This window comes from Perca fluviatilis, chromosome 17 (genome assembly GCF_010015445.1).
Source record: "Perca fluviatilis chromosome 17, GENO_Pfluv_1.0, whole genome shotgun sequence".
NCBI lineage: Eukaryota > Metazoa > Chordata > Actinopteri > Perciformes > Percidae > Perca > Perca fluviatilis.
The window spans coordinates 34,613,693-34,641,366 of NC_053128.1; the positions used below are offsets into that span (position 1 = coordinate 34,613,693).

A 27,674-nucleotide genomic window follows, 5' to 3' on the forward strand; every position below is an offset into this window, starting at 1 on the left:
CCCGCGCCACATCGCCACGCGCAATATACTGGTTTATTACATACCATCACGCCGCCGCAATAGCTGTTTATCATACGCATATTATTGAGCGATACATACATACATATTATTACGACATATTAATAACCGTCCTCGAGTTCTGGTTCGAAAGAAGTACCGATTACCTTCATCACAACAGAAAAGGAACAGCCGATTGATGATTTCCAATTCCTTTATTTCTATAAAATAGACACAGCCTTCGGCCTTCATTCAGGAAACGTACCAGGAACGGACGTTTAATCCTTTAAACGCTAACACAGATCAGTTGACCGTAAACAACCAATCACAGAGGAAAGCAAAAATATATATCAGACTTAAACACAAAAACACTGATGTTCAGGAAGTAAATACAAAATAAACCTGAAAATAAAATTCATTTTTAAAAAAGAGAAAAAAGTTAAAAAACTTATAAAAGAAAAAAAAAAAATCTGGAAGTTTCTTTCTTCTCTCTCATGGGTTTTAAAGATTTTCACCCCTCACATTTATCTTTAAGGACCTCTACAGGAAACCTCTTCACAATAAGAGAGGTAATAATTAAACAAACAAAAAGACTCAGTCACCGCGGGCAACCCTCAGGAGGCCCCCGCTCGCTAGGGGAACGGACAACCTAACAGAGAGGATTCTGGTAATGTGGACGGGTTGATCATCAAAAAGAAAACGCTTTCCACAGAATCTTTATTTTAATGCTTTTATTCGACAATAAAAACGGATGATGTATCACGCAGGCCCTTTTAGTTTTTTATTCATAATTTTCAAAAAAAAAACTACAACAGGAAAAACAGCTGAGTCTCAGAACAAAAGCCCGGCCGATTTCATGAACAAAGCCCCGGGCCGCATGCCGAGCGTGGCTCAGCCGGCGGTAGCCGGCCCCTCTCCTTCCGCCGGTCCCCCTCGGTCTCCCCTCCCCCTCCCCTCGCCCCCCCGCTGGCCATGGGCCTGCTCACGCCTTCACTAAGCCCCGGGCCAAGCTGCTCACCAATCGGCTTCAACGCCCTACCGCAGAAAGTCAGCCCACGCCGCAAATTCGTAGTCGCGGCTGCATGATGGGGAAACAGACGGAGAGAAGACAGTTCAACCCCCTGACCCACCAGACAGCTCGGTGTCCTGTGTGTGTATCTCTGTGTGTGTGTGTGTGTGTGTGTGTGTGTGGCGTGTGTGTGTGTCGCGGGTGTGTGTGTGTGTGTATGTGTGTGTGTCTCTGTGTGTGTGTGTGTGTGCGCCCCTGTGTGTGTCCCTGTGTGTGTGTGTGTGTGTGTGTGTGTGCCGTGTGTGTGTGTGTGTGTGTGTGTGTCCGTGTGTGGTGTGTGTGTGTGTGTGGCTGTGGGTGTGTGTGTATGTGTGTGTGTCCTGTGTGTGTGTGTGTGTGTGGGTCCTGTGTGTGCGTGTGGCGTGCCCGTGTGTGTGTGTGTGTGTGTGTGTGTGTGTGTGTGCGTGATGTCCCTGTGCGTCTCGTGTGCGTGTGTCCCTTGTGTGCCCCTGTGTGTATGCGTGTGTGTGTGCGTGCGTGTGCGTCCTGTGTGTGTGCGTGGTGTGTGTCCCTGTCGTCCCCTGTGTGTGCGTGCATGTGCGTGGGTGCGGTCTGTGTTGCCCCGTGTGTGTGTGTGCGTGTGTGTGGCTGTGTGTGTGTGTGGCGGTGCGCGTGTGTGTAGTGTGTGTGCCTGTGTGCGTGTCCGGTGCGGTGTGCAGTGTGTGCATGTGTGTGTGCGTCCTGGTGTGTGTGTGCCCTGTGTGTGTGCTCTCGTACGTGTCCTGTGTGTGTGCGTGCGTGTGTCTCAGGTGTGTGGTGTGTGTGTGTGTGGCGTATGTGTGTGTGTGTGTGTGTGTGTTCTGTGTGTGTGTGTGTGTGTGTGTGTGTGTGTGTGATCCTGTGCATGTGTGTGTGTGTCTGTGTGTGTGTGTGTGTGTGTGTGTGTGTGTGTGTGTGTGTGTGTGTGTGTGTCTCTGTGTATGTGTGTGTGTGTGTGTGTGTGTGTGTGTGTGTGTGTGTGTCTGTCGTGCTGCATGATGGGAAACAGCCCGAGAGAAGACTTTTAGTTTAACCGCTGACCCCCCGACAGCTTTCCTAAACGTCACCAGCTCTAACTCTTCCCCCTCGTCTTACATTCAGACATTTAATGTGTTTTATTAGCTAGACAGAACACGCGATGACCGGTGGTCCAGCCGTATCAGTAAAGACCAGATGGATGAGACTGTCCACCTTTAACAGACCTCACTGGCTTTAACAGAAGTGTGCCTTCCTGCCGTATGATACAGCTTCCCTCAACTTCACCAGCTCTGGTTCACAACTCCTCCCTTCATCTCGCACAGATACACATTATGTACGTTTTTAGGTAAGTAAGGAGGGAAGGAAGGAAAGAAAGGAAGTACAGAGGGAAGGAAAGAAGGATAAAGAAAGGAGGCAAAGATTGGAAGATAAGTGAGAGAAGGAAGAAAGATGTAAGAAGGGAAGAACTTGAGGGAGGAAGGGAAGAAAGGGAGAGAAGGAAGGAAGGATGAACTTGAAGGGAAAGAAAGGGAGAGAAGGAAGGGAGGATGAACTTGAAGGAGGAAGGGAAAGAAAGGGAGAGAAGGAAGGGAGGATGAACTTGAAGGGAAAGAAAGGGAGCGAAGGAAGGGAGGATGAACTTGAGGAAGGGAAAGAAAGGGAGAGAAGGAAGGGAGGATGAACTTGAGGAAGGGAAAGAAAGGGAGAGAAGGAAGGGAGGATGAACTTGAAGGGGGAAGGGAAGAAAGGGAGAGAAGGAAGGAAGGATGAACTTGAAGGAGGAAGGGAAGAAAGGGAGAGAAGGAAGGGAGGATGAACTTGAAGGGGGAAGGGAAGAAAGGGAGAGAAGGAAGGAAGGATGAACTTGAAGGAGGAAGGGAAGAAAGGGAGAGAAGGAAGGATGAACTTGAAGGGGGAAGGGAAGAAAGGGAGAGAAGGAAGGAAGGATGAACTTGAAGGAGGAAGGGAAGAAAGGGAGAGAAGGAAGGATGAACTTGAAGGGGGAAGGGAAGAAAGGGAGAGAAGGAAGGAAGGATGAACTTGAAGGGGAAGGGAAGAAAGGGAGAGAAGGAAGGAAGATGAGACAGAAGGAAAGGAAAAGAGAAGAGAAGATGAATGGAAGGAGGAAGAAAGGAGAGAAGGGAGGATGAACTTGAAGGAGGAAGGGAAAGAAAGGGAGAGAAGGAAGGGAGGATGAACTTGAAGGAGGAAGGGAAAGAAAGGGAGAGAAGGAAGGGAGGATGAACTTGAAGGGAAAGAAAGGGAGCGAAGGAAGGGAGGATGAACTTGAGGAAGGGAAAGAAAGGGAGAGAAGGAAGGGAGGATGAACTTGAGGAAGGGAAAGAAAGGGAGAGAAGGAAGGGAGGATGAACTGGAGGAAGGGAAAGAAAGGGAGAGAAGGAAGGGAGGATGAACTTGAGGGAAGGGAAAGAAAGGGAGAGGAAGGAAGGGAGGAGAACTGAAGGGGAAGGGAAGAAAAGGGAGAGAAGGAAGGAAGGATGAATTGAAGGAGGGAAAGAAAGGGAGAGAAGGAAGGATGAACTTGAAGGGGGAAGGGAAGAAAGGGAGAGAAGGAAGGAAGGATGAACTTGAAGGAGGAAGGAAGAAAGGAGAAGGAAGGATGGAATTGAAGGGGAAGGGAAGAAAGGGAGAGAGGAAGGAAGGATGAACTGAAGGGGAAGGGAAGAAAGGGAGAGAAGGGAAGGGATGAATCTTGAAGGGGAAGGGAAGAAAGGGAGAGAAGGAAGGGAAGGATGAACTTGAAGGGGGAAGGGAAGAAAGGGAGAGAAGGAAGGAAGGATGAACTTGGAAGGGAAGAAAGGGAGAGAAGGAAGGATGAACTTGAAGGGGGAAGGGAAGAAAGGGAGAGAAGGGAGGATGAACTTGAAGGGGGAAGGGAAGAAAGGGAGAGAAGGAAGGATGAACTTGAAGGAGGAAGGGAAGAAAGGGAGAGAAGGAAGGATGAACTTGAAGGAGGAAGGGAAGAAAGGGAGAGAAGGAAGGGAGGATGATTCAGTGTCCTGTCCCAGAGAAGAAACTTAGAATGACTCAAACTGATTCATGATGATCAGAATAGATTCTTTAAAACTCTTTTCCTTTATTGTGTTTATTTATATTTATTTTTGTGCACGTTACAGGTTTACAACCCTAACCCCTAACCCTTCTGACTGGCTAGTAGTCCTTACCTAGGTACTGTCAGGGCCCTCATACTCTGCTTCTGACTGGCTAGTAGTCCTTACCTAGGTACTGTCAGGGCACGCCCTCATACTCTGCTTCTGACTGGCTAGTAGTCCTTACCTAGCTACTGTCAGTGCGCCCTCATACTCTGCTTCTGACTGGCTAGTAGTCCATTACCAAGGTACTGTCAGGGCCCTCATACTCTGCTTCTGACTGGCTAGTAGTCCTTACCTAGGTACTGTCAGGGCCCTCATACTCTGCTTCTGACTGGCTAGTAGTCCTTACCTAGGTACTGTCAGGGCCTCATACTCTGCTTCTGACTGGCTAGTAGTCCTTACCTAGGTACTGTCAGGGCCCTCATACTCTGCTTCTGACTGGCTAGTAGTCTTTACCTAGGTACTGTCAGGGCCTCATACTCTGCTTCTGACTGGCTAGTAGTCCTTACCTAAGTACTGTCAGGGCACTCTCATTCTCTGCTTCTGACTGGCTAGTAGTCCTTACCTAGGTACTTCAGGGCCCTCATACTCTGCTTCTGACTGGCTAGTAGTCCTTACCTAGGTACTGTCAGGGCACCTCATACTCTGCTTCTGGCTCGCTAGTAGTCCTTACCTAGCTACTGTCAGTGCACGCCCTCATACTCTGCTTCTGACTGGCTAGTAGTCCTTACCTAGGTACTGTCAGGGCCCTCATACTCTGCTTCTGACTGGCTAGTAGTCCTTACCTAAGTACTGTCAGGGCACGCCCTCATTCTCTGCTTCTGACTGGCTAGTAGTCCTTACCTAAGTACTGTCAGGGCACGCCCTCATTCTCTGCTTCTGACTGGCTAGTAGTCCTTACCTAGGTACTGTCAGGGCCCCTCATACTCTGCTTCTGACTGGCTAGTAGTCCTTACCTAAGTACTGTCAGGGCACGCCCTCATTCTCTGCTTCTGACTGGCTAGTAGTCCTTACCTAGGTACTGTCAGGGCACGCCCTCATTCTCTGCTTCTGACTGGCTAGTAGTCCTTACCTAAGTACTGTCAGGGCACGCCCTCATTCTCTGCTTCTGACTGGCTAGTAGTCCTTACCTAGCTACTGTCAGTGCACGCCCTCATACTCTGCTTCTGACTGGCTAGTAGTCCTTACCTAGGTACTGTCAGGACCCTCATACTCTGCTTCTGACTGGCTAGTAGTCCTTACCTAGGTACTGTCAGGGCCCTCATACTCTGCTTCTGACTGGCTAGTAGTCCTTACCTAGGTACTGTCAGGGCCCTCATACTCTGCTTCTGACTGGCTAGTAGTCCTTACCTAGGTACTGTCAGGGCCCTCATACTCTGCTTCTGACTGGCTAGTAGTCCTTACCTAGGTACTGAGCATGTGCGACTGCCAACAAAGATGTTCCAGCAGTGAGAGGTCTCACTCTGTAGCTAAAACAGAGACCTGAACACAGGGGGAAAAGAGGAGCTGCAGCAATGTGCAGTACAACAAAAATATGGTGTTTTTTGATAATTAAACCATGTAAACCTATTCTGGTATAACCTCTAAATACAATTATGAACCTGAAAATGCATAATATGAGCACTTTAATAGTTGATAACTAATCCATTCATGTTTGCAGCTCTGTATAAAATAACCCAAACCCACAGTATAACCAGTATAACCAGTAGAACCACAGTAGAACCAGTAGAACCACAGTTTAACCAGTAGAACCACAGTAGAACCAGTAGAACCAGAGTAGAACCAGTAGAACCAGAGTAGAACCAGTAGAACCACAGTTTAACCAGTAGAACCACAGTAGAACCAGTAGAACCAGAGTAGAACCAGTATAACCACAGTAGAACCAGTAGAACCACAGTAGAACCAGTAGAACCACAGTAGAACCACAGTAGAACCAGTAGAACCACAGTAGAACCAGTAGAACCAGAGTAACTTACGGGACTAGAGGTGAAGGCGCGGTGTGGCGGCGCCCGCTGCTTGTCTCTGAAGCGAGGGGGCGGAGCCTCGTGTGGAGGCAGTGGGTGGTGGTGGTAGGCCTGGTGTGGGGGGGGCGGGGGGTGGCTGTGGTGGTAGTAGGGGGGGTGGTGGGGGGGCGGCTGGCCCACGCCCGGGTACGCCGCCTGCTGACACACACATGACATCATCAATTCTCCATCTCAGCCAATAAACTTACAGACCAACAACCAATCAGAGAGAGGCTCACCAGAGTCTGCCAGGGAGCGGGGGGGCCAACGCTGTGGTGGTAGTCCCTCATGTAGTCGTTATACGACTGGAACACACACAAGGCGTAGCTTTAAAACCTCGGAAATCAAGCTAAGCTAACATGCTAAGAGGTTGAAGCTAAGCTAACATGCTAAGAGGTTGAAGCTAAGATAACATCCTATGAGGTTGAAGCTAAGCTACCATGCTAACATACTGAAGCTAAGCTACCATGCTAAGAGGTTGAAGCAAAGCTAACATGCTAACAGGTTGAAGTTAAGCTACCATGCTAACAGGTTGAAGTTAAGCTACCATGCTAACAGGTTGAAGCTAAGCTAACATGTTTGTGACTCACCCCGTTGAGAAAAACATCTCGTCTCATGCCGGAGAATCGTCTGAAAAAAAACAACAAAGTTGAAAAAAGCTCTTTATTTCAATAAAGGATCTCTGGAATAGTGATACTATTTTGAAAGCTTTCAAAAGAAAAAGAGCTTTGTGTTAAATCTTAATATAAAACCAAACAGCTGAACAGGTATGTTCCGTTATTTTGGCTTTAAATTAAAAATGTCTGTGCCCCGCCTACTCCACATGGACCCCGCCTACTCCACATGGACCCCGCCTACTCCACATGGACCCCGCCTACTCCACATAACCCCTACATACTCCACATAACCCCTACATACTTCATATAACCCCTACATACTTCACATAGCCACCACATACTTCACATAGCCACCACATACTTCACATAGCCACCACATACTTCACATAGCCCCTACATACTTTACATAGCCACCACATACTTCATATAACCCCTACATACTTCACATAGCCACCACATACTTCACATAGCCACCACATACTTCACATAGCCCCTACATACTTTACATAGCCCCTACATACTTTACATAGCCCCTACATACTTTACATAGCCACCACATACTTCATATAACCCCTACATACTTCACATAGCCACCACATACTTCACATAGCCACCACATACTTTACATAGCCACCACATACTTCATATAACCCCTACATACTTCACATAGCCACCACATACTTCACATAGCCACCACATACTTTACATAGCCACCACATACTTCATATAACCCCTACATACTTTACATAGCCACCACATACTTCATATAACCCCTCATACTTCACATAGCCCCTACATACTTCACATAGCCCCTACATACTTCACATAGCCCCTACATACTTCACATAGCCCCTACATACTTCACATGGCCCCTACATACTTCATATAACCCCTCAAACTTCACATGGCCCCTACATACTTCACATAGCCCCTACATACTTCATATAACCCCTCATACTTCACATAGCCCCTACATACTTCACATAGCCCCTACATACTTCACATAAACCCTACATACTTCACATAGCCCCTACATACTTCACATAGCCCCTACATACTTCACATAGCCCCTACATACTTCATATAGCCCCTACATACTTCACATAAACCCTACATACTTCACATAGCCCCTACATACTTCACATAGCCCCTACATACTTCACATAAACCCTACACACTTCACATAGCCCCTACATACTTCACATAAACCCTACACACTTCACATAGCCCCTACATACTTCACATAGCCACCACATACTTCACATAGCCACCACATACTTCACATAGCCACCACATACTTCACATAGCCACCACATACTTCACATAGCCACCACATACTTCACATAGCCCCTACATACTTTACATAGCCACCACATACTTCATATAACCCCTACATACTTTACATAGCCACCACATACTTCATATAACCCCTATATACTTCACATAGCCACCACATACTTCACATAGCCACCACATACTTCACATAGCCACCACATACTTCACATAGCGACCACATACTTCACATAGCCCCTACATACTTTATATAGCCACCACATACTTCACATAGCCACCACATACTTCACATAGCGACCACATACTTCACATAGCGACCACATACTTCACATAGCCCCTACATACTTCACATAGCCCCTACATACTTATAGCCCCTCATACTTCACATAGCCACCACATACTTCACATAGCCACCACATACTTCATATAACCCCTCATACTTTACATAGCCACCACATACTTTACATAGCCCCTACATACTTCACATAGCCCCTACATACTTCACATAGCCCCTACATACTTCACATAGCCCCTACATACTACATAGCCCCTACATACTTCACATAGCCCCTACATACTTCACATAGCCCCTACATACTTCACATAGCCCCTACATACTTCACATAGCCCCTACATACTTCATATAACCCCTCATACTTCACATAAACCCTACATACTTTACATAGCCCCTACATACTTCATATAACCCCTCATACTTTACTTAGCCCCTACATACTTCACATAGCCCTGCCTATTTCACATAGCCCTGCCTACTTCCTGTTTCAGGTGAGTGATGGCGTGCGTCTCACCTGTCCACCGGCTGGTTACGAAGGTCCTGGATGAATCCTGAAGATAAAATAAATTCTTACGTTACATTTTACTTTTCAGACGGTTTGTCCGTCAGCTGGCGAGAAGTTCAGAGTTACAGTTAAAGAGAAAGAAAAGTCCAATAAAAACTCATTCTCAACACAATAACTGTTTAAATAAAGTAAATTACACTTCATAAAGATAAAAAAACTTTAAAAAGTACCTAAAAAATAAGTCATATACAACTAAAAGTAACTACTGTTGACAGACTTATGCTGCGTCATCGTTAGTGTACAGACTTCTGCTGAGTCATTGCTAGTTTACAGACTTATGCTGAGACATCGATAGTTCGCAGATTTATGCTGAGTCATCGTTACAGTGTACAGACTTATGCTGAGTCATGCTGAGTCATCGTTAGTGTACAGATTTATGCTGACTCATGGTTACAGTTTACAGACTTATGCTGACTCATCGTTACACTGTACAGACTTATGCTGAGTCATCGTTACACTGTACAGACTTATGCTGAGTCATGCTGAGTCATCGTTACACTGTACAGACTTATGCTGAGTCATCGTTACAGTGTACAGATTAATGCTGAGTCATCGTTACAGTTTTAAGGACCTGCTCGCTGGTTGAAGTCTGGCGGACCATCGGCCCGCGGCCGCTTCCTGCCGTGGAGGTCGTACTCTTCAGGGCGACGCCTACGCAAAAAGTTCACAGTTAAGACACACATACACACACACACACATACTCACACACACTAATACACACTCGTGCACACACACACTCACACATACACACTCGTGTGCACACACACACACACACACACACACACACACACACACACACACACTCGTACACACACACACACACACACACCTGTAGCGATGTGTCGATGACGTCAAAATTACGTCAACGTCATATTTTCGCGTCGCCGCTTCGGCACAAACGTGGAAGACCAAAACATCGCTGAATGGAGAACGAAACCCCAACCTCCGCACATAATTCCCAACAAAGCCCCAATAAAATAAAAAGTCCTAAAGAACAGCTCGCCCTAAATCATCGAAGGTATGGGAATACTTCAGATTTAGTCCCAAACGTAAAAGGTGTCGTTATTTGCGCTCTTTGCCAAATGGAGTTGGCGTCCCACACCAGCACCGCGGGAGCATCGTAAACAGAGGAACCCCATCGTCACTCGTGAAGGAAACAATAACAAGTAGTAACGATGGCTAAATTAATTTCATGTTTGCGTAGTGTGTTGTGTTGTGTTGCTTGAGCTCTGCGCACTTCGGTGGTGCTAGGCTGGTGCTAGGTTAGTAGCTAACGTTAGCTAACGTGAACGTTAGCTACTGGCGCCTAGACAGCTGTGTTTAGCTAACGTTAGTTATTATCTAATGTTGGCTTGAATCGTAGCTAGCTTACGGCTGCAGAACACAGCTATCTATAGTAGCTAACGTTAGCTAACATGAACGTTAGCTACTAACCTAGCATGAACAAACTGCACAGAGAGCTAAGATGCGTTGGTTAGCCTTGCACCACCAAAGAGCACAGCTGCTAGCTCTAGCTAACGGTAGCAAGCAGATTGCAGTAGCTTTGTACAGGAGAGAGTGATGTTGGGACTGTAAAACTGAAAACAGGGATTTTATGTTGTGTTAAACACTCTCAGGAATGTCTATACTGCACGGTATTTTTTTGCACTACAACTTTTTAATTTTTTAGAGTTAGGAGAGAGTTATGTTGGAACTGTAAAAGAGTAAACAGGCTGGCCTTTCATTTTGTATAACAGTAAAATAATTGTATTTATTTTATTTTGTTTAAAGCAGAAGATTTTCTGCTGTACAAAACTGTTTGATAAAGTATATTAAGATTTTTTGGGGGTATTTATTTGATACATTATAGTTTTTATTAATCGAGGAACCGAAAAATAAATGTTAGATTAATCGTCTAATTAGTCGTTGGATTAGTCGACTGTGCCGATTGTTTGATAAATAATCGTTTACCCCCAGCCCTAACACACAGAGACACACACACATTAATACACACACACACACACACACACACACACACACATTAATACACATTAAAACAGTCAGAGAAAACACATTTTAAACAGGAAAAAAACTGAACTTCACCAAAATTGTTAAAATCTTGCGATGGGACAGATTTACTCTGAAGGTGCAGCCTTCCAGGTTCTGACATCACTTCCTGTCTCTATTTAAGTCTACAGGGGCTCTGACATCACTTCCTGTCTCTGTTTAGAGTCTGCATGTCCCTTTCCGTTACGGAGATGGTAGCCACGCCCCTCTGGGAAGATATATGCAAACGCTTTGAGCTAACCGAAACGTTTCTTAGCTTAAATGTCAAATGTAAGAATGTCTTACATAAATGTCTCGTATGAATTAAATTATAATATTCATGAATAACCAGTGTTCAGGGCGCCGCTGGAGACGGGTTAATGCCTGACCCACCGCGCCGATAATCAGCCGTCTGACAGTCTGGCGAGGTCGGTGACTCGAGGCTGTTCGGTGTGTCGTCTGACAACCTGACTCGCTGGGTCGGAGGGCGGGCAGTCGCACTCAATGACCAATCTGATTGGTGGAGAGCTAACCCGGAAATGAGATGAGCGTGACTAGTCTCTCAAAATCTAACTAAAATCTTTTAAAGGTGCCCTGCCACACAAAGCCGTTTTTACTTGTATTTTTCTAAATATTTTTTCAGTGTGTTATGTGGTGAAGGTGAAAATGAACTGCTACCTCCTCTGTCAGCTCTAAGAGGAGAAATCAGACCAATCACAACAGCTGGTCAGTCTGACATCATACTGCCTGAGCTCATTACTATTCATGAGCTCGCCCAGTTGGGCTGGGTAAAGGATGCTGACAGCCAAGCTCTCATTGGCTAGCTGTTAGCCAATCAGAGTCAAACAGCTTAGCTTGTTGAATATTAATGAGAACTGGCAGAAATCGAGCTGAGTATTCCTGCAGGCTTTCTAAACCGCGCTAGAATGGCTTGAAACAAGGTAACCAAGGTTACAGAGTCCATGGTAGACCTTCAGAGATCACCACAAAGTCAGGAAATACACGTGTGGCAGGGCACCTTTAAACTGACCTTTGTTGATTCAGCAACTGCACGGCCTATTTCTCTGTTAAAATGATTTCAGAAACACGTTTCGGTGAACTATTTTAGTCCAATATGACATCTGATTCTGAACGAGCAGCCATGATGGTCTAGGAGCAGCCAGACCCACATGACGCGTTCTTCAATACCGGTTTTCATTGCTTGTATTACGTCTCGCGCACGCGCAGAACGTACGCTCAAGTAGGCGTCTCTTTGGTGTGTTCTGAGGCACTTTTTGGACCCCGGGGAGACTGATCAGTCCGTCTGGTTGGTGGGTTAGGGCCTTTAAAGAGGCGCAGGCTGCTGGCCCCTGAGCTACAGCTACTGATCCTGCTGTCTGCTGGTTCTGCTGGTCCTGCTCTCTGCTGGTTCCTCTGCTGTCTGCTGGTTCTGTCTAACAGCGTTGTCCTTGGCTTGGCGCGTTCACACTGGCATTGGGCTATTCGTGGTTAACGGCGTTCCCCGGCGCTGTAGAGCTGTACTAGGGCAGCACGATATGAGGCAATATCTAACGGAGATTATTTTTGACTGATATTGCGATTGCGTTATGATTCACGGCATTGAAGGGAATGATTATTTTTGTGTCATTATTCTCATTTTCAGATTCAGCAACTGCACGGCCTATTTCTCTGTTAAAATGTTTTCAGAAACACGTTTCGGTGAACTACTTTAGTCCAATATGAGATCAGATTCTGAACCAGCCGCCACGACAGTCTGGCTTTGAGTTTCTGGAGAAACCAGACCCGCGTGACGATTTCGTCCAATCAGCTGCCGGTTTTCATTTTTTGAGCGACACCACAGATTAGCGCCGCCTGTTGCTATGGAGACGTATTAGGTCTCGTCTCTTCGGTGTTCTGAGGAACTTTCTGGACCAACTCGGAGAGACTGATCAGTCTGCGTCTCCCTCTTCACCTTCTCGCGTGGTAAAGTTTTTCTTAATCGGACTCGAGACTCTGGGGGTCGATGACGTCATACGTCTGGAAGCGCTCGGACACAAACCTGTGATTTTGGTGTACGTCTGTGTCCAGGAAGTACTTCACTGTCTCACGGTTACAGCAGCATTGACACATTTAGCTTCACACACACAATAAAAACAACAAACAAAGAAGAAGAAGCCTCTGAAAGGGACAACATACCGCTCTTCTGCTGTAAATGTGGGAGGGGCTGTAAATGTGGGAGGGGCTGTAACTTTTGATTTTAACAACAGTTTTTCTCCTCATCAGTCCATGTTTAAGGCTTTTTATAACCCCTCTTACTTTGAAAGGGTGTGGAGGGGGTGATGATGATGGTGATGATGGTGCAGTCCTGCCAACCAACCAACCAAGCCTCTCCCCCACCCCCTCTCAGACCAGCCCCCCCCACCCCCTCCAGACCAGCAACAGTCCTTAAATCTCAAACCACAAAAACGTCTTTCTGCCGCTCCGTCCGTTCGAGTCTCCCTTTACTTTTGTTTTTCTTTCCTCACACACACACTTTTATTTTCAGTTCATAAGAGAGAGCAGCACGCACACGCACACACACGTACAAACACCACACACACACACACACACACACCACACACACATACACCACACACACACACGTACAAACACCACACACACACACACACACACACACACACACACACAGCACGCAAAACAACACACAACACACACACAACAAACACAGAACGCATAAACACCAACACACACACACACACACACACCACACACACATACACCACACGCACACACACACACACACACACACGCACAAACACACACACACACACACACACACACACCTCACACACATACACCACACGCACACACACACACACACACACACACACACACACACAGTCACGCATAAACACCACAAACACACACACACACACACACCACACGTATAAAACACCACACGCACAAACACACACACACACACACACACACAAACACACACACACACACACACAGAACGTATAAACACCACAATACACACACCAACACACATACACCACACAACATAATACACACACAGCATAAACACCACACACAAAAACACACACACACACACACAAAAACACACACACATACACACACACACACCCAAACAACACACACACGCACACACACACAAAATAAAATAAAAACACACACACACACACACACACACACAACACAAAAACATACATAAAACAAACAAACAAACAACACGCAAAACACAACACACACACACACACAAAAACAACAAACAGCAAAATACAAACACACACACACACACACAAAACAAAAAAAACACACACAAACACAAACACACAGTATAAACACACCACACACAGCACAAACACACAACAATAATAAAACACACACACACAACAACACAACACACATACAGCGACGCATGCCGTCTCTAAGGAGCTCCTAGTCCGATCAGTGTGTGTGTGCTGGAGGAGGAGGGGGGCAGTTTAACTGTCCTTTCATGGCGGGGGGAGGGTGCTCAGCATTATTTCAGTCCTTAAATGGAGTCCAGCTTTTCCTTCCTTTCCTCTGAAACTTTACCTGCTTTGAACAAGCACACACTCCCCTCCCTGTGATTGGATAAAGTCCAGAGGCCACGCCCCCTTCTCAAACCCAGTCCGCTGGGCCTCTCTCTACCTCCTTCCCCTCACCAACCCCCTCCTCTGTCAGTCCAGCCAGAGTCCTCTCTGCTTTTATTCTGAAAGGCCAGAGTCCTCTCTGCTTTTATTCTGAAAGGCCAATGTCCTCTCTGCTTTTATTCTGAAAGGCCAGAGTCCTCTCTGCTTTTATTCTGAAAGGCCAATGTCCTCTCTGCTTTTATTCTGAAAGGCCAATGTCCTCTCTGCTTTTATTCTGAAAGGCCAGCAACAGTCCAGCTAAAAGCCAGATTTGTTTTTTACTTCCGAGGTTTGAAGCTCCTGTAAAGAAGAAGAGCTTCAAAAGGAGAAGTTTAGCAACAATGAAATCATAAATCTATCTGAAATCACTCTGAATCTGCATCTCGCTGAAATCAAAAACAAACAAAGTGAGGAATTACACTTAGCATTTAGCATTTAGCTCTAAATTAGACTGAGATTAAATCAGTGAATCCTGACTTCACCGCCCACCGAGGAATTCTACTTCCTGCCTGACTTTTTCTTGATGCTGGAAACTCCAGACTGGAAACCAACCACAACAACCAGAGAAGCAGCGCCGTGAGCCGCTAGCCGTGAGCCGCTAGCCGTGGGCCGCTAGCCGTGAGCCGCTAGCCGTGAGCCGCTAGCCGTGGGCCGCTAGCCGCGCCGGAGCCGCTAGCCGTGGGCCGCTAGCTGCTAGCCACAGGCCGCTAGCTAAAGGCAGCGGCCCTCTCCGTCGTCCGGCAGCAGGTGGCGCCACCACGGTCGCAGCAGCAGAAGAAGAAGAACAGGAAGCGGGAGGAGGAGCTTGGTGATTGGCTAACCTTCCCGGCTCGCGCTGCGGTGGTCGGCCTCGGGGCCGCGGCTCCGACGGCGTCCGGCGCTTGTGACGAACTCGGCGAGCCACCTGGTGAATGTCCACGCTCTCGTCCAATGGGAACAGGGCGCAGAGCTGGGCGCCGATGTCAGGCTGGATCTCCTGCAACACATTTCACCCGTTTAAACATTTCAGTTACACATAAAAACAGAAACACACACACACAGTCACAGACACACACACAGTCACACACACACACACACAGTCACAGACACACACACACACACACACACAGTCACAGACACACACACAGCACACACACACACACACAGTCACAGACACACACACAGTCACAGACACACACACAGTCACAGACACACACACAGTCACACACACACACAGTCACAGACACACACACAGAAACACACACACACAGTCACAGACACACACACAGTCACACACACACAGTCACACACACACACACACAGTCACAGACACACACACAGTCACACACACACACACACAGCAAAACACACACACAGTCACCACACACAATACAGCACACACACACACACAGTCACACACACACACACAGTCACAGACACACACACAGTCACAGACACACACACAGTCACAGACACACAACACACACACACACACAGTCACAGACACACACAACACACAGTCACAGACACACACACAGTCACAGTCACACACACACATAACACAACACACACACAGTCACAGACACACAACACACACACACACACACAGTCACAGTCACACACAAACACAGTCACACAAACACAGTCACAGACACACACACACACACACAGTCACACACACACACACACACACACAGACACACACACACACACAGTCACAGACACACACACACACAGTCACAGACACACAGTCACAGACACACAGTCACAGACACACAGTCACAGACACACACACACACACAATACACACACACACACACACATAAGTCAGCTTGTATTAAAAAACAAAACAAAGGACAAACCAGACATCCAACATGAGAAAGCCTATGAAGTGATAGAGATCAGTGATTGGCTGAAGTGATAGAGATCAGTGATTGGCTGAAGTGATAGAGATCAGTGATTGGCTGACCTGGCCGTCGCGTCCGATCTTGACGGGCTTGTGTTCGTTCCAGGGGTTGGACAGGTGAGCAGTCTTTGTGAAGGGGAGGTCCCTCCTGGAGACACACATTACATTAATATAGATCATTATTCAGTGTGGCGATGTGCTGCAATAGCACTATTATAGACTATTATCCTGCATACTTATTATTATTCCGCCTCTTTTTTGTCCCGCTTCTAGTCATGGAGCGTTGCCAACACGTGCACACAAAATACATCAAAACGTGTGTAATGATCTGAAAGGGGCTTTTCTAAGACGATTGGCCCGGTTTTCACGCGAAATCGGCAAAAATATGCCCGCAATTTCCCATAGACTTTAATGGGAAATCTTCAGGAAATCTTCACATCACCTTAAAACAACCCTCCTTTGGCCATACTGTACCATACTTTAATGTAGAGACATAATTAAAAGTTTAAACCGAAGACAAGACTTTGGCCTTTATTGGGCTCAATAGGCATTCTGATATCAAGCACGGTTTCTACCAAATCACAGTTTACATATCATCCAGTTTTCAGACCAGTTGAGATTTTCCAATGTGTGTGTATGGGGACAGAATGTTGAGTTAGAGGGGAGGACAGAGGGGGGAGCTGCAGTAAGATTCTCTGAAATTTTTAAAAACAAATTACTCTCTCCTCTACAGTTTTCACTCTTCATACATCGTGGTTGGTCACAATGTGGGAAATCGCAGACATGCAACCATGCAACTATGGAATCCACCGGACATAAAATTTTGGCTATGTTCATACCAACTGCCGATAGAAAACAAAAAAGATATCTGAAAGTACAAAGACGGTTCGCCGTTTCTGTTACCTGCTCTATGTCGCATATATTTGACACCACAAACATTAAAACCAATCAATGCCTTTTTATCTCTCGTGATGATAACATTTTGCCATTTGGACTCACGGTTGTTGAATTACAGAACAAACTTAAGGAGGTATAATTATCATTAAATGGACGTATTTGACCCATGGAAGATACGGTCTCCCCCTCCCTCCTCTACTCCGTCATAGCAACAAGTTCTGACACACACACCTATCATGGAGACTCTTTACTGTAGGCCGTGTTGTCCTCTCTTTACAGGAAAGCAGAGTAAAGGTAGCTCAGATCAGCGGTTACTAAAGATATTAACTATATACAGGGTTCATACGCATTTTAACCAATACTTTTCCATGACTTTTTGGCAAATTTCCATGACTGTGTGTTCCTGAAAATGTCGACATTATACAATAAGAATACATATCTGTGTTAACGTTTACCCTCAGAGGTTTAACTATAAAATGAATGACAATTTATGTGGTTCATAGTGGGATTCATAATATCACTCCCTGAATACAACGTTGAGGTTAAGATGACTTGAAAATACATTTATTAATCACATATTATTATGCTGTGTTAAAAAAAGAAATTCCATGACTTTTCCGAAACTTTCTGGGTCTTTTTTATGTTTCCAAAACCTTTCCAGGCCTGGAATTTGCATTTTTCAATTTCCATAACTTTTCCAGGTTTTTTTCAAAACGTATGAACCCTGTATATACCTGTGGTGACGATGACCTTTACTCAACCATTGTCGAATCACTTTAGCAACACGTACTGCCACAGGAGGAGAAGAAAAGGAGAGGACAAGAAAACTTAAAACCACATCAATGCGTTTGCCAGACTTTTATCTCTCTTGTGATGATATTATATTAAATAAACAATTTTAGCATCCTAAACCCACCAGACTCCATGTAAATAATCAGTACTTTAAGCATCCTAAACCCACCAGACTCAAAGTATGCAAGTATACATTGTGAGCAATAACAAAATCAAAAGAAAGGGTAAGTGGTACTACGCTGTACTCTGGTCTTGACTTGTATGCATTTGTGGTGTCTTGTATGCCCATCTATCCCTATTGCTATTGTTAAAGTGCCCATATTATGAAAAAAAAGAAAAATCACTTTTCTGGGATTTGGGGTGTTATTTTGTGCTTCCACACGCAGACAAACTTTGAAAAAAATCCATCCATGCTGTTTTGAGTGAGATACGGTTTCTGAATGTGTCCTGCCTTCAGTCTCCGGGTGAGCTGGTCAACATCTGCACGGCTTTCTACGTAACTAAGTGAGACGAGGTGGCTAACCGCAACTGTTAGCATGCTAGCTCGTTCTGAGTGGCAAAGCACTGCTACAACACACACAAGTTCACCCTAATCTACAAAAGAACTACTTCCATGTGCTCCCTGGTTTAGAAGAAGTCTCCCAGCTGATCCTGCCTTGGAACTGACTGAAGTTGGAGAAACAGCCTTTCTTTTACTGTCTATGGAGTAGGGCTGAACGATTTTTGAAAATAATCTAATTGCGATTTTTTCCCCAAATATTAGGATTACGATTGATATTTGATTATTTTTAAGCTCCTTTGTCTCTGTATTATTCAACAAAGACAAACAATAAATCATTGTATAGTATGAACAAACACAAATACAACACTAAGTTAAATAAGTAAAACACATACATACATACACATACATATACATATATATATATATATATATATATATACATACATATACATACATACATACATATATATACACACATATATATACACATATATATACACATATATATATATACATAATACACACACACACATAATACATACACACACACATATATTTTTTTACAGTGCACAGAGAGGAGCTGCCTCCAGCCCCTCCCGCGTAGTTACGTGCCAACACCCACAACACTGCGCTAGCCTCAGAGAGGCTATCGTTACGTTAGTTGCTGTGGTCTTGCGTGCGGATTAACTGTACTAATAAAACCGTTGAAACACCGCTGCCACGCTGCTGTGAAAGCTCCCCAAACCGCCATTTATCAGTCTGATTTGTTACCCTCTCAGTGGCAGCTCCTCCACCCATATCTTTATATCTTTATAACGGAGCTAACCGCTAACCGGAGCTAACCGCTAATCAGAGCTAGCTCGTGCCAACCGAGCCTTCAGTTCTGCATGCCTCGTATCCATTAACTGCATGTATGGACTCGCGTCCAAACAAAACCCTTCATTTTATTAAAATGGCGAAAAGATTTAAACTTCAACTCAGAATTGTTTGAATGACAGATCAGCTCAAGGTACAGTGTAGCGCGGCGTGCTAAGTTGATGCTTCTCTGCGAGGTAGACTGATTTGTCCTCACGAGTCATCAAATCGAGACCAAACGCAGCCTTTACGATTAGGGAAACGTGATTTTAACATATCGCGACATTATCGCAATGCAATTAATCGTTCAGCCCTACTATGGAGCTAGCTGACATGATCTACATCTGAGCTACTGAGCATGTGCGAGTGCAATCAAAGATAGTACAGAAGAAGAAGAGATGTCTCACTCTGTAGCTAAAACAGAGACCAGGTGAAAAGGGGATCTGCAGCAGTGAGAGCGCTGTGCAGTACAACAACAATATGGTGTTTTTTGATAATTAAACCATGTAAACCTATTTTGGTACAAACTTAAAATAAAATTATGAACCTGAAAATGAGCAGAATATGGGCGCTTTAATCAATTGTATTCTCTCTCTCTCTCTCTCTGTGACAGTGTGACCTATGTACGTCCATACAGCTACTGCTATTAATACTTAGCTAGTGTTATTTGGATGAGCACCAACTAGTAGAGCACACTGTCAAAATGTTTTGAGGAATTTTCTAGTTATTATTATTATTACTAATAATTATTAGTTCCAGGGGTTGGACAGGTGAGCAGTCTTTGTGAAAGAGAGGTCTATGTCTAACAGCTGTTAGTTTACTATGACGAGCGTGGTTCCAACAGAGAGACTAACCCTAACCCTGAGTGAGCTTCACCTGAGACTTACCCTGACCCCTGGATAGCCATTGAGACTAACCCTGACCCCTGAGTGAGCCACCTGAGACTTACCCTGACCCCCTGATAGAGTTTCCACTGGAGACTAACCCTGACCCCTGATAGAGTTTACCTGAGACTAACCCTGACCCCTGAGAGAGTTTACCTGAGACTAACCCTGACCCCCTAGAGAGTTTACCCCTGGAACTTACCCTGACCCCGATAGAGTTACCTTGAGACAAACCCCAACTCTGGAGCAGCTTACCTGAGACCACCTGACCCCCGAAGAGTTTTACCTGAGACTAACCCCTGACCCCCTGGAGTGAGTTTACCTGAGACTAACCCTGACCCCCCTGAGAGAGTTTCCCCTGAGACTAACCCGACCCCTGATAGAGTTTACCTGAGACTAACCCTGACCCCTGAGTGAGTTTACCTGAGACTTACCCTACCCCCATAGAGTACCTAGACTAACCCTGACCCCCTGATAGAGTTTACCTGAGACCAACCCTGACCCCTGAGAGAGTTTACCTGAGACTAACCCTGACCCCTGATAGAGTCTACCTGAGACTTAACCCTGACCCCCTGAGAGTTTACCTGAGACTAACCCTGACCCCCTGATAGAGTTTACCTGAGACTAACCCCTGACCCCCTGAGTGAGTTTTACCTGAGACTAACCCTGGACCCCTGAGTGAGTTTTACCTAGACTAACCCCACCCCCTGAGAGAGCTTTACCTGAGACTAACCCCTGACCCCCTGAGAGAGTTTACCTGAGACTAACCCTGACCCCCTGAGTGAGTTTACCCTGAGACTAACCCCTGACCCCCTGAGAGTTTACCTGAGACTAACCCCTGACCCCCTGAGAGAGTTCTACCTGAGACCAACCCTGACCCCCCTGAGAGAGTTTTACCTGAGACTAACCCTGACCCCCCTGAGTGAGTTTACCTGAGACTAACCCTGACCCCCCTGATAGAGTTTACCTGAGACTAACCCCTGACCCCCTGAGAGAGTTTACCTGAGACAACCCCTGACCCCCTGAGAGAGTTTACCTGAGACTTCTACCCCTGAACCCCTGAGTGAGTTCTACCTGAGACTCTACCCCTGACCCCCTGATAGGAGTTTACCTTGAGACTAACCCTGACCCCCTGAGGGAGTTTACCTGAACTAACCCCACCCCCGGATAGAGTTTACCTGAGACTAACCCTGACCCCTGAGTGAGTTTACCCCTGAGACTTACCCTACCCCGAGGAGGCTACTTGAGACTAACCCCTGACCCTGAGTAGTTTCCCTGAGACTAACCCCCCCCTGAGGAGTTTCCCTGAGACTAACCCTGACCCCTGAGTGAGTTTACCTGACACCACCCTGACCCCCGAGTGAGTTTACCTGAGACTAACCCTGACCCTGATAGAGTTTACCTGAGACTAACCCTGACCCCCCTGAGTGAGTTTACCTGAGACTAACCCTGACCCCCCGGATGTGAGTTTACCTGAGACTAACCCTGACCCCCCTGAGTGAGTTTACCTGAGACCAACCCCTGACCCCCTTGGAAGTTTACACTGAGACTAACCCTGACCCCTGAGTGAGTCTACCTGAGACTAACCCACACCCCTGAGTGAGTTTACTCTAGACTAACCCTGACCCCCTGAGTGAGTTTAATACCTGAGACCAACTCCTAACCCTGAGAGAGTTTACTCTGAGACTAACCCTGACCCCTGATAGAGTTTACCTGAGACTAACCCTGACCCCTGATAGAGTTTACCTGAGACTAACCCCTGACCCCTGATAGAGTTTACCTGAGACTAACCTGACCCCCTGATAGAGTTTACCTGAGACTAACCCTGACCCCCCAAGGAGTTTACCTGAGACTCTACCCTGACCCCCTGAGTGAGTTTACCTGAGACTAACCCTGACACCCCTGATAGAGTTTACCTGAGACTGACCCTGACCCCTGAGTGAGTTTACCTGAGACTAACCCTGACCCCCTGAGTGAGCTTTACCTGAGACCAACCCTGACCCCCTGATAGAGTTTTACCTGAGACTAACCCTGACCCCCTGAGTGAGTTTACCTGAGACTAACCCTGACCCCCCTGAGTGAGTTTACCTGAGACTAACCCTGACCCCCCTGAGTGAGTCTACCTGCAGAGCCAGTCGATCTTGAAGACGCCCCCCAGCATCTTGGCGTTCATGCCGGCAGGAAGAACCCAGTGGATGGGAGAACCACCGTGGTGAGACTCTGAGGACAACCGGGCAAAGCCTGGAGAGAGAGGAGTAACAGAGGAGGTGAGTTAGGACACATGATGAGACAGAGGAGGAGTAACAGAGGAGGTGAGTTAGGACACATGATGAGACAGAGGAGGACTAACAGAGGAGGTGAGTTAGGACACATGATGAGACAGAGGAGGACTAACAGAGGGAGGTGAGTTAGGACACATGATGAGACAGAGGAGGACTAACAGAGGAGGTGAGTTAGAACACATGATGAGACAGAGGAGGAGTAACAGAGGAGGTGAGTTAGGACACATGATGAGACAGAGGAGGAGTAACAGAGGAGGTGAGTTAGGACACATGATGAGACAGAGGAGGAGTAACAGAGGAGGTGAGTTAGGACACATGATGAGACAGAGGAGGAGTAACAGAGGAGGTGAGTTAGGACACAATGATGAGACCGAGGAGGAGTAACAGAGGAGGAGAGTTAGGACACATAGAGACAGAGGAGGAGTAACAGGAGGTGAGTTAGGACACATGATGAGACAGAGGAGGAGCACAGAGGAGGTGAGTTAGGACACATGATGAGACAGAGGAGGAGTAACAGAGGAGGTGAGTTAGGACACATGATGAGACAGAGGAGGAGTAACAGAGGAGGTGAGTTTGGTGACACTGATGAGACAGAGGAGGACCAACAGAGGAGGTGAGTTAGGACACATGATGAGGCCAGTGAAGGAGTAACAGAGGAGGTGAGTTAGAAAAATAGGAATGAGACAGAGGAGGAGTAACAGAGGAGGTGTGTTAGGACACATGATGAGACAGAGGAGGAGTAACAGAGGAGGTGAGTTAGGCACATGATGAGACAGAGGAGGAGTAACAGAGGAGGTGAGTTAGGACACATGATGAGACAGAGGAGGGAGTAACAGAGGAGGTGAGTTAGGACACATGATGAGACAGAGGAGGACTAACAGAGGAGGTGAGTTAGGACACATGATGAGACAGAGGAGGACTAACAGAGGAGGGTGAGTTAGGACACATGATGAGACAGAGGAGGACTCAACAGAGGAGGTGAGTTAGGACACATGATGAGACAGAGGAGGACTAACAGAGGAGGTGAGTTAGGACACATGATGAGGCCAGTGAAGGAGTAACAGAGGAGGTGAGTTAGGACACATGATGAGACAGAGGAGGAGTAACAGAGGAGGTGTGTTAGGACACATGATGAGACAGAGGAGGAGTAACAGAGGAGGTGAGTTAGGACATATGATGAGACAGAGGAGGAGTAACAGAGGAGGTGAGTTAGAATACTGATGAGACAGAGGAGGAGTAACAGAGGAGGTGAGTTAGGACACATGAAGACAGAGGAGGAGAACAAGAGGAGGTGAGTTAGGACACATGATGAGACAGAGGGAGGGAGTAACAGAGGAGGTGAGTTAGGACACATGATGAGACAGAGGAGGAGTAACAGAGGAGGTGAGTTAGGACACATGATGAGACAGAGGAGGAGTAACAGAGGAGGTGAGTTAGGACACATGATGAGACAGAGGAGGAGTAACAGACCTTGCAGCGTTTGGGTAGTTTAAGGGGTTTCTAACCTTGCAGCGTTTGGGTAGTTTAAGGGGTTTCTAACCTTGGAGCGTTTGGGTAGTTTAAGGGGTTTCTAACCTTGGAGCGTTTGGGTAGTTTAAGGGGTTTCTAACCTTGGAGCGTTTGGGTAGTTTAAGGGGTTTCTAACCTTGGAGCGTTTGGGTAGTTTAAGGGTTTCTACCTTGTGTAAGCCGTGGGGTCTACCTTGACTTGGTTTAAGGGATTGGTGGGCTTGGTTGTAAGGGCTTGAGTTAGGGTACTGGGTGGGTCCCTTGGGCCTTGGTTCTGAGTAGTTTAGGGGTTTCTAACCTTGCGCTTGAGTAGTTTAAGGGGTTTCTAACCTTGGAGGCTTGAGTAGTTTAAGGGTTCTAACCTTGGAGGCTTGGAGTAGTAAGGGTCTAACCTTGAACTCTACCTCCTCACAGAGAAGAAAAGCGAGAACCTTCTCGCCTCACCTGACCACACCACACAAAAAAATAAAATAGAACCAACGCACTCTAGCTCCTCAACCCCTAGCCTTATACCCGCTCCATACCCCTAGACACCCACCTCGCACCCCACCCCTCCCACCCCCAGCTCCCCAGCCCCTAGCTCCCATACTACTCCAACCCCCATCTACCCCACTTCACCCCCCCACACCCCCTCCCTCCCCCCCACAACCCCAACTCCCACCCTACCCCACCCTCCACCCGCCCCCCGCTCCAGTCAACCTACTCCTACACCACCCTCCCCTATACCCCACACCCCCACAACCACTCCTCCACACACTCCTCTCACCCCACCTCCCACCCCACCTCGTACACCCCCCTCCCCATACCCCACCCATACACCTCTACCCAGTCCAACCCCCTAGTCACCCCCACATACCCTAGCCCAGCCCCCACCACACCCCTAGCCCCCACACCCCCCTCATACACCCCACGCCCCAACCCCCTACCCCCCACACCCCCAGCCCTCACCCCCTAGCTCCCTCCACCCCACCCCTATCCCACCCGCTCTCACACCCAGCCCCTCCCAGCACCCCCTAGCTCCCTCTATACCCCCTAGCCCCCTACACCCCTAGCTCCCTCCTCAGACCCCCTAGCTCCCTCTCAGCCCCTAGCCTCCCCACACCCCCTAGCTCCCCATTACACCTAGCCCCTCAGTACCCCAAATAAACAGGGAAGTCACACCAACAACAGGGAGTAACATTAGCTAACCTTAGCTTTAGCCAGAGAAGCTCGTGATTGTTGTTATGAGGGAAGAAGGCCTCGCAAGATGTAGCGTAGTTACTGGTGGGATCTAAACAAGATAATGTGATTACTCTACAGGAAGAAGACATGCATGTAATCTGGATTACAGGGTACAGGAAAATAAATATGTAATCTGATTACTCTACAGGAAGCAAGACATGGATGTAATCTGATTACAGGGTACAGGAAAATAAATATGTAATCTGATTACTCCTACAGGAAGTAAGACATGGATGTAATCTGATTACTCTAGGCTACATGAAGAGAACCATATGTAATATGATTACTTACTTCCATCCTCTTGCGTAACGGCTTTGACCGATGATGACAGCTTCCCTGCTTCTCCAACCTTCAAAATAAAAGCCCAGAATGAAAGCAGAGCAGCAGTTTCAGCTTAAAGGCGGTCAGATCCATCCATTCATTATGTTAACCTGTTACATTATGTTTATGTGTTACAGCTGATATAACGCCCCCATCAGGGTTAATCTCTTCAACGAACTAAGAGGGGAGTGGGTTTGCGCACGCCGCTGGTTACTGATGCCTCGGAGGCGGAGCCTGAGTGGACCGACTCCCGCCGTCCGAAAGTTGACGGAGGAGGCGGAGCGAGAGTCTTCCGGCTCGCGAGTGTCGTAGTCGCTTCCTCCCGCCACGGGCGCCGTACTCCCTCCTCCTCCTCCTTCTCCCCTCCTCCCTCCTCCTCCTCCTCCTCCTCCCCCCTCCATGCCCTCCCTTCCTCCTCCCTCCTCCTGATCCTCCTCTCTTCATCTCTCAAGTGGACGCTGGGGAGGAGCTTCCTGTACCTGGCTCCAGCCATACCCTGCTGCCTCACTTCTGATTGGTTGTCCCCCTCCTGGGGAGGCTCGCACCGCAACTTCTACAGACAAACAGGAGACATATATATATATATAACCCGCACTAATCGCACATTTTTATCTATTCTAAATGCCCCTTGATATGCCCTGGCTATCAGCTGTGTGCCTGGCCATCAGCTGTGTGCCTGGTCATCAGCGGTGTGTGCCTGGTCATCAGCTGTGTGCCTGGTCATCAGCTGTGTGTTCGCCATCAGCTGTGTGTTCGCCATCAGCTGTGTGCCTGGCTATCAGCTGTGTGCCTGGTCATCAGCTGTGTGCTTGGCCATCAGCTGTGTGCCTGGTCATCAGCTGTGTGCCTGGCCATCAGCTGTGTGCCTGGTCATCAGCTGTGAGGTTCGGGCCATCAGCTGTGTGCTTGGCAACTTTTTAAAAGTAAACTTTCCATTCAGAATCTTATCGATGCCTGGCGCCATCCAATCAGAACGGTAAGGCTAGTCGGCTACTCTCTGGTCGGGCTGGCGAGCCCAAACCAGTGTGTGGCCTGGTTGTGGTGTTTCCGTCTAGCTAGATCGGTAGGTGGTGTAGTTTTTATAACGCTACTAGTTGTTGTAACAGCAGGTGAAAAAATACAGAGTTTGCTCGCCAAAAAGAACGCTAATCTCAATGTATAAAAAAGTGATGCCATTAAAATGGGTTTAACTGACAGCACCAATAGAGAGATAGTTAGTAAGTATGTTTAGGTACCTGCCCAGAGCCCAGGCCCTGTGTGTGTGTGTGTGTGTGTGTGTGTGTGTGTGTGTGGTGTGTGTGTGTGTGTGTGTGTGTGTGTGTGTGTGTGTGTGTGTGTGTATATATATATATATATATATATATATATATATATATATATATATATATATATATATATATATATATATATATATATATATATATATATATATATATATATATATATATAGATAGATATTAGTACCTGGCTCAGAGCCTCCAGGCCTCTCTGTGTGTGTGTGTGTGTGTGTGTATATGTATGTGTGTGTGTGTGTGTGTATATATATATATATGTGTGTGTGTGTATATATATATATATGTGTGTGTGTGTGTGTGTGTGTATGTATGTATGTATGTACAGTGCCTTGCAGTGACCCCTTGAGCGTTTGACCTTTTGCCACATTTCAGGCCTCAAACATAAAGATATAAAACTGTAATTTTTGTGAAGAATCAACAACAAGTGGGTCCCAATTATGAAGTGGAGCGAAATTCATTGGCTATTTCAAACCTTTTTAACAAATAAAAAACTGAAAGAAAAGTGGAAGTGCAAAATTATTCAGCCCCTTTACTTTCAGTGCAGCAAACTCTCTCCAGAGTTCAGTGAGGATCTCTCTGAATGATCAATGTTGACCTAAATGACTAATGATAAAATAGAATCCAGCTGGCTTGACATGGCA

The 27,674-nt window shown here is 46.7% G+C and overlaps 2 protein-coding genes across 2 annotated transcripts in view; one reads left to right on the forward strand and one right to left on the reverse strand.

Moving 5' to 3' along the window:
* The window catches only part of LOC120545317, a 376,621-nt gene that overhangs the window by 41,874 nt on the left and 307,073 nt on the right, over window positions 1-27,674 (forward strand). The gene's annotated exons all lie outside the window — the stretch shown is intronic.
* Window positions 6,114-27,674, reverse strand: part of ythdc1 (YTH domain containing 1) — a gene marked incomplete at its 3' end in the record, with an annotated part of 59,781 nt that continues 38,220 nt past the window's right edge. Inside the window, 8 exon segments of the mRNA XM_039779087.1 lie at window positions 6,114-6,296; window positions 6,380-6,445; window positions 6,731-6,770; window positions 8,860-8,896; window positions 9,482-9,561; window positions 15,413-15,567; window positions 16,540-16,624; window positions 22,530-22,647. Of these exon segments, the coding sequence (XP_039635021.1) occupies window positions 6,114-6,296; window positions 6,380-6,445; window positions 6,731-6,770; window positions 8,860-8,896; window positions 9,482-9,561; window positions 15,413-15,567; window positions 16,540-16,624; window positions 22,530-22,647 (764 nt within the window).